At 38.9% G+C, this 8,508-nt stretch overlaps 1 protein-coding gene and 1 non-coding gene across 5 annotated transcripts in view; both read left to right on the top strand.

Annotated features, from left to right (window-relative positions):
- Positions 1–8,508, top strand: part of CLUAP1 (clusterin associated protein 1) — a 31,976-nt gene that overhangs the window by 7,744 nt on the left and 15,724 nt on the right. For all 4 annotated transcript variants that reach the window (XM_011376521.2, XM_011376518.2, XM_023521200.1 and 1 more), the window contains 3 exons: positions 971–1,066; positions 3,219–3,302; positions 7,750–7,883. In XM_011376521.2, coding sequence (XP_011374823.1) covers positions 971–1,066; positions 3,219–3,302; positions 7,750–7,883 — 314 coding nt within the window. The remainder of the gene's footprint in view (positions 1–970; positions 1,067–3,218; positions 3,303–7,749; positions 7,884–8,508) is intronic.
- LOC111730083 lies at positions 4,224–4,342 on the top strand. The gene has a single exon (XR_002776550.1). It is a non-coding gene; the product is annotated as a 5S ribosomal RNA (ribosomal RNA).

Raw genomic sequence — 8,508 nt, 5'->3', positions numbered from 1 at the left:
GAGCTCAGCTGAGCTGCCAGATGTCGAAGGACTCAAAGCAACAAGCCAAAAATGAAAGTGCAGTGTACTGGTGTGCCCCAAGTCGAGTGTATAGGTGTGGGGCGGATAGCTTTCCCCAGGAAGCTTGCCAGGTAAAGCCTTTGTAATTACCTGTGTTCAGGCCTGAAAGATCACACATAGGTTGTAACCAGGAGCCAGACTAGACTCCTCAAGAAGTGGCCAGAGGTTAGAACATATTTTGAAGGTAGATCTTATGGGATTGGATGTAGGTTGAGAGAGAACAAACAATACAAGGAAAATTGTAAAGCAGCTCTGTTTAGAACTTTCTGTGATGGTGGCTGTGTTCTGTATCTGCCATACTGTAAAATAGCCACGACCCACACGTGCCTAGCACAACTGAAGAACTGAGTTTTAAATTTTAATTTAAAAAAATTTAACATTGAAAATGGCCACCTGTGGCTAGTGGGTACTGTATTAGACATCATCATGCTAAAGTTTTTGGTTTGAGTACCTGCAAGGATGAAGTTGCCATTTATTGAAATGGAGAAGAATTTGTAAGAAGCAGGTTTAGCAGGATGCTGCACTAGGAAGTATGTACCTTAGGTTGCCTCTCTTTTAGTCATGCCACCACTGTCAGAGTCCCTTTTGTGACCTAGTCCAAATAGGAAACGTGTCAACTTTCACCCTCCTACACCTCCTGGTTCAAGGTTACATTTGACTTGACATTTGGGTTTTCAGTGAGAGCCAGGTGTCCTGGAATTGGTCTAATTTGTACTTAGATTATTGTTTCCTGAACTGGTTTCCTGGGAGCGCTCTTCCACAGTGTGTAAATATGTGTCTAATGGAAAACATGTTCTGTAGTCAAGTATCCCAGCTGGAAGTAGGAGTTGATATTAAGAGACTGGTTGTTTCTGAATGCCTATTAAAAACGTGTCACTGAGGTTCCTGTTTTTTGATATTTTCGTTCCAGATTGCAGATTTGAAAGCAGCCAGGCAGCTTGCTTCTGAAATCACCTCCAAAGGAGCATCTCTGTATGACTTGCTGGGCAAGGAGGTAGAGTTGAGGGTAAGAGTGCTCCAGTAACAATTACTTCCTCAGCTAAACAGATTTTCAGAGATTTCTTTTTCAATTCTTTTTTTCCCCGTTCTGATTTTATTAAATTGAACCTGATTAAATGAGATAGTGTATGGGAAAGTAATATATAGTGTTAGCTGTTATTCCTGCTTCTGGTGGGCACTGGGTCTGTTTTTATTACCTTCAACTTCTAGTTCAGGAATGGTAAATATGTGGCATGTTGAAACTTTCCCGCTTATGCAGACTTTATTGATCACAATACTTTTCCTCGCTGAACAGAGCCTCAGCATTCTTTTCAACAAAGTGTTCTTCTGAACCATGGTTCTCAGAATGCTCAGTGGAATCACCTAGGCATCTTTAAAAACTACTGATGCCTGGCTTGCATTATGCTGTCATTGGTATGAAATGCGACTTGGGCATGGGAGATTTTAAAAGTCTCCTGTGTGATTCTAATGCACAGCAGAGTTTGGGAACCAGTCATCTAGGCAGTCACTACAGAAGTAATGTTAACAGTTGAAATTTATTTGCAATCCTGTTCTAGCTAATGTCAAGAAATATGCTCCATCCGCTATGTTTAAGGAGCTGTTTAGGAGTGTGGCTCTGAGGATTCTCAGAGAGCTCCAGTGGAGCCTTTAAATTACCTGACATCCAGGTTGTTTCCCATATCAGTGAATCAGAACGCCTGGGGGTGAGAGCCAGGCATCCAGTTTTCAAAGATTTCCAAGTGATTCCAATGTACAGCAGAGTTTGGGACCCACTGGTCTAAGAAAAAATGGAATATTAATTCTTACCTGTAAGGATGTATGGCATTTGAAACATACATGCTCTCATCAAATGTTTTTAAATTAAGTACATTAAATTTATCCCATTCCTATCAGGTATGTCAGCCATGACTACTCTCTCACTGCCTTGCCTGTGTTCTTCCATTGCTGCTACAGTGTAATGTTATTTTTCCTCCCGCTTTTCATTCCTACCCCAAGAGCAGCCTGGAAGTGGGACACTTGGGTGCCAGGTTCCCATCCCTGCTCTTGATATATTTAACCTAGTGATTGCCACCTGCTGAAGTGTAGTTGGCAGAATAAAACTGCCACTAATGTCTAATAGATAATTTAGGTAACAAATGAGGCAAGTCCAAGCTTTCTGTATTTTCTATTTATAGTGCAGTAGTACACACATCTCTACACATGTTCCTAACAGACCTAGACACAAGAGCCAGTCATTTGCTATTTGCCAGTGGAGTGGTAGCTTCATTGTGAGACTTCACCAGGATTCCACTGGGGACCCTTTTAACACTGTCCTATAATGAATTGAAACAATCAGTGGCTGAACTGTTGCCATAGAAGCCATGAGACCCTGAATATCATACTTCTCAAATTCTGTGTACAGTCATGATCCGAGGAAGGTTCCTTAGCCATATTTGTTTTTCATACACTCAACAAACATGCACTGAGAACCAACACGAGCCACAGGCACCAAGCTCTCTCTGTGTCCTTGAATAAATCAAAATCCCTTCCCTCAATAGTTTTCTACCAGAGGGGAGATAAGGTGCACCATGGAGTAAAGCACAAGTCAGTTTGATAAAGTGATGCGGGAACCTCATAACTGCATCCACATTAGAATCTCATGTCTCAGAAGGTCCTAGTACTGATAGGCACAAATGCCTCTCTTGATTGGTCCATGGTTAATGGTAGGGGCAGGGCCAAGGCAACTCATTTCATTGGTTGCAGTTGTCAATGGTAGGCTACTTAGACTTACTCATAATAAAGATTGTAGAGGCCGGCAGGGGATTCAGACAGCAAGTTGAGCTGCACTTGCTTTGGGGATCACTTGAACAGAATGCAGGTAAAGAAGCAAATTTAGAAGAAAAGATGAGGGATGATAAGTTCAGTTTTGCTCCTGGTGTTAGGGGAATGTGGGGCTTCTAGCTGAAAAGGAGGCTTTGAGCCCTGGATAGAGGCCAGGTTGGCAGTAGGATTGTAGAAGACATTTGGAGAAGGTGATGGTAGAAGTGGTTTTGCATCAGAGATCCACATTGTGATGAACTTTTAAGGACCAGTTCATAAGCCATATCTAGATCTGGGAATTGGTTTTTAGAATTTTTCTTCTGAAAATATATGTAATTTCATTTCATTATTTCCCATAGGAACTGAGAACAGAAGCAATTGCCAGACCTCTGGAAATCAATGAGACTGAAAAAGTGATGAGAATTGCAATAAAAGATATTTTGGTAAGATTATTTTGTTTTTATTTAATGTTTTTGTGCCTGAGCCTCAAAAATATTGATTCCTTGCTTCCATAAGACAGAACAAGGTAGGCTTAGTTTCAAAGAAGGGATATGTTTTTGGCGAAATGAAAAATTTAGAGAACATTCTAAAATACTAAGGTCACTTATTACTATTATTTTTTCCCCTTGTTATAAATATTAACAATTTCTCATTAAAATTTTGTCAATTTTAATAGTTTAGTAATTTTTTTAAAAATTTAAATAATTTTAGCAAATAATGCTTTATGGACTCTTCACATTTTATTTAACCACTTCCTCATTGCTGGACATTTAAATGATTTTTAGATTTTCTTAATTCTAAACAGCACTGTAATAAGTAGAATAATCACCATCCTTTACTACTTAACCATAATATATTATTATTTGCTCATCTAAAGCATTCATTTGGAAGGCAGATAGTGAGGGGGACTCCAGACTCAGACTGTTTGAGTTTGAATCCCATCACGTGACCTTAGGCAAGTTATTTAGCCTCTCTGACTCATTTTCTTCATCTGTAAAATGGGGAGAATGGCAGTGCCTGCCACTTAGGGTCCTTTGAGGATTCATTTTGACAGTGCGTGTCATGTATAGTTTCCAGTACATAGTAGGTATTCAGTAATTATTAGGATTCATTTTATTTAATAGTCTTAGGCAGGTGGGCCTTATATAAATTAGGAGTAGGCATAAAGCAAGAATTTGCTGAGAGATGTACAGAATTCTGAGATTGATATGTTTTTATAATGCCGTCATAAAATGGTAATACTCCCTGGGCAACCTAGCACAGGGAGCCAGAGCCTCAGCAGGATGAGAAGGGCAGGGCAGCCGAGATGGGGGATTGGTTACATACAGGTAGATTGAGATAAGTAAATACATTAAAGTTAATGGATCTATAGCCATGCTACCCTGAACAAGCCTGATCCCATCTGATTTCGGAAGCTAAGCAGGGTTGGGCCTGGTTAGTACTTGGATGGGAGACCACCTGAGAAGACCAGGTGCTGTAGGTGTAAAAAATAAAAAATAAGGGATTGTAAGCTGACAAGGTCCTGTACCATGGGGTACAGTCATGTCTGTGCTATTCCTGCTAAAGATTCATAATCTTAAGCTAATCAGACAAATACAAATTGGGGACATCCTATGAATGACCTGACCTGTTCACTTCAATAGTGAAAGGTAGTGAAAGTCAAGGAATGACTCAGAAGCCATTCCAGACTGATGAAGGCTAAGGAGATGTGACAATTGAATGCTGAGGGCAATTCCCGTCTGCTCTAAAGGACTTCATAGAGACAAATGGGGAAACTTGAGGGGTCTGAGGATCATATGGTGGTAGTACATCAGTGTTTGTTTTCTGTTTTGATGATTGTATTGTGGTTATGTAGAAGAAAGTCCTGATCTGTAGGAAATACACCCTAAAGTATCTAGAGGTAATAGGACATCAGGTCAGCAATTCACTAATCTAGGTCAAGAAAAAATGCTTTGTATTATACTTGTCATTTGTAAATTTGAAATTGTTTTAAATTTTTAAAAAATTTTAAATGATGATACTCTTGAGCTTGTCATTATTCTGGCTGAATCAATTTAACATGGTATGAATGTGCCTTTAGCACTTAGTATATGTCAAAAAATAGAACAGCCAGATGAGGGCACAGTTCATTACTTGGTGAATACCTTTTAAGATATCATTTTAAAAGACAACAAAAGCAAAAATAAACAAATGAGGCTATATCAAACTAAAAAGCTTTTACACCACAAAAGAAACCATCAACAACACAAAAAGGCAGCCTACTGAATGGGAGAAGATATTTGCAAATGATATATCCCTCTGATAGGAGTTAATATCCAAAATATATAAACTCGTAAAGCTCAACATTAAAAAAATCAAACAATCCAATTAAAAAATGGGCAGAGGACCTGAATAGACATTTCTTCAAGGCGGACGTAACATCTTTGAAGATGGCCAACAAGATGCTCAACTTCATTAATCATAAGGGAAATGCAAATCAGTACCACAGTGAGCTATCACCTCACACCTCTCAGAATGGTCATCATTAATTAGTCAACAAACAACAGGTGTTGTTGAGGATGTGGAGAAAAAGGAACCCTTGTGCTCTGTTGGTGGGATTGTAAATTGATGCACCCACAAGGGAAAACAGTATGGAGATCCCTCAAAAAATTAGAAATAGAACTTCCACATGACCCAGCAATTCCACTTCTGGGTATTAATCTGAAGAAATAAACACTAATTCAAAAAGATATATGCATCAATGTTGTTCATTGCAGCATTATTTACAGTGGCCAAAATATGGAAGCAACTTAGGTGTTCATCAATAGATGAATAGATAAAGATGTGGTATGTATATATGTATATATATACACACACACAATGAAATATTACTCAGCCATAAAAAAGAATGAAATCTTTCCATTTATAACAGTGTGGTTGGGCCTTCAGGGTAGGATTGAAATAAGTGAAATAAGTCAAACAGAAAGACAAATACCATATGACTTCACTTATTTGTGGAATCTAAAAACAAAGTAAACGAACAAACAAAACTCATAGATACAGAGAACAAATTGATGGTTGCCAGCTGGGAAAGATGTTAGGCGTATGGGTGAAAAAAAGTGAAAGGGATTAAGAAGTACAAATTGCCAGTTATAAAAACAGTTATGGGGATGTAAAGTATAGCATAGAGAATATAGTCAATAGTACTGTAACTACTATGAACGATGCCAAATGGGTACTAGATTTATTGTTGTGATCATTGTGTAAGTTATGTAAATGTATCTAATCACTGTTGTACACCTGAAACTAATATATGTGAACTATAAATGAAAAATACATTTTAAAAATACATATAATGTTTGTAAAAAGATATTTTTTCATTGTTGGAAAATATCCATATTTGATCATTCTAAAGACAAAAGATGGATACTTAAAAGGGGTTATGAAATACAGGCCATTTATTTCAGAAAACTGGGAAAATTGTGTTTATCACATTGATCTTTCTTATTTGAGAAACAGATACCTTTTAAAAAGTCGTTTGTATTTTTGAGGTCAGAAAAATTCACTAGGTTTTAATCTGACTTTGATTCAGAGAAATAGTTGCCATCAACTTGAGTTTTTTGTTCAAAATGGAGACCCACCTTATCTTTGAGAGTGAACTCACATCTCTGCTGGTGTTTTAAAAGCACTTAACAGCAAATGGATGGTTAGCAATATGATTATTTTCATGAAAGTATCTTGGAAATGGTTAGTTATCTTAGACCAAAAAAAAAAAATTAAACCATAAACTCATTGTCAGTAAAAGTAGTTGCTTCCAAATACACTATCTCTGAAGGTCATAGAGTATGTCTGGGCTCCTTAAGTGATTTCTTTGTGTACCCCATAGCATTTCAGAGACCAACAGGTAAACAGTCAATAAACCATTATGGTGCACTATGCATGGGCAAAGCACTGGAGGGGAGAACCCCATCTTGGCCAGATTTGGGGAAGCAGTGCACACTCAGCTGGTGTGGTCCAGACGTTATTCTTAATGCAGCAGATTACAACTCTGAGCCCCAGGTCCCAACCTGGCCAGCTTCCCAGACACACGAGTGTGAAGACACACTGTGTTTATGTGGACAGTACCCCCGCTTCAAATGAACTTGCTCTTATGAGAGGATGAGAGGACGGGGAGGCCTGTGGCTTTTATCAGTGCTCTCTCATTCCCTTTACTTTCTTACTCAGCCCCCTTGCCCAAGTACCTCTGTCTCACTGTTGCCTAGGCTCCCTCCCAAAAGCTGGTTTACACTGTGTGAAGGAGCCACTTTCTGACTTCACAGAATGGTTTCTCTGTTTATTGTAGTCTGTAGTCAAGGTTCGGTGGCCAGGGAGAGAGAAAATGAACCTTCTCTTTCAATGCCAGCAGGCTGTGAGTTAGCACGAAGACCAGCTAATGTTTCTTTTCGTCCCCTCCTAAATAAAGCCGTACTTGTGTGCACATATATTCTATAAGTCAGGTATTTGTAATTACGAGAATAGCCTGAACGAGATATAAATAAAAGCAAACTAACAATTCAGAGTGATATGTAACCAGTCTAAACAAGTGAATTTGGGCTTCTCTTCACTCTGCTTAGGACACTGTTCTTTCCATCTTCATGCATTTCCCTGGGCAGAAACACCCTCTTAAGTGGGGGAAAATAGGGTTATAATTTTGTCTGGGCCTATGTAATGTTCCCCCTGGAAATAGTTGGTTAAATGAGTGATGACTTTGGGGAGGGTTTGCTTTGTTTGCTTTTCTTTTCTTTCTTTCTTTCTTTTTTTTTTTTTTAGCATGATGTTGCTGTGCCTGAGTTGAGAAATTCCTCTCCTCCAAGAATCAAGTTGGGCAGTTCTTACTGGTACATTGTCTCATTCATTTCCTATTAAATGTAGGCACAGGTTCAGAAGACTAAAGACCTACTCAATAACGTGGCGTCTGACGAAGCTAATTTAGAAGCCAAAATTGAAAAGAGGAAATTAGAACTGGAAAGAAACCGGAAACGACTCCAGACTCTGCAGAGTGTCAGGTAGATGTGAACACTTGAAGAATAAGTAGAAAACTGTCTTTGAAAGTTCAAACAGACTGAAGGAATGTGTTGTCAGTGATATTAACCTTTCAAGCAGCGGAAGAAGCCTTGCATAAGTCTGTTCCTACTTCAGAATGTCCCCATGTTGCTTGTTCTAACAAGCACACCACTAAACTCATGTCTTTGCTGCTTTCAATATGTCTGGAAAACTGCTTAATTCTTCAACCTCCCTTCCAGCTTTTATAGCTTCTTGGAACGTAAGACAAAGGAGGGAAATCCAGATGGTGGAAGTTCTACAAGGCTTGATCTCCTAAGATCTGTGCTTTGCCATAAATTAGGTGGAAACAGAAACATACTCTCATTTCTTGGTTTAAGTAGATCTAGACTTTTATAATTCCTCATTAGTAATTCATTTTTTCTTCTGACTTTCCCTCACTGAAAGTCCCTTTACCAGGGAATATGAATGGATGATGGTGGTGTAAAACACCTTCTAGGTCATTGGAGCCTTTCAGGTGTATTCCTTACATTTTCTTGGAATATGCTTTAATGCTCACACTCTCTCCCCCTCTCCCCTGCCTCTCTGTCTCTTCCTCTCCCTCCCTCTGCCTCTACCTCCTCCTCCCCA

This window comes from Pteropus vampyrus, unplaced genomic scaffold, assembly GCF_000151845.1.
Source record: "Pteropus vampyrus isolate Shadow unplaced genomic scaffold, Pvam_2.0 Scaffold300, whole genome shotgun sequence".
Lineage (NCBI taxonomy): Eukaryota > Metazoa > Chordata > Mammalia > Chiroptera > Pteropodidae > Pteropus > Pteropus vampyrus.
The sequence above is the reverse complement of the archived record's forward strand: the minus strand, read 5'-3'. Positions and strand labels throughout refer to the sequence as shown.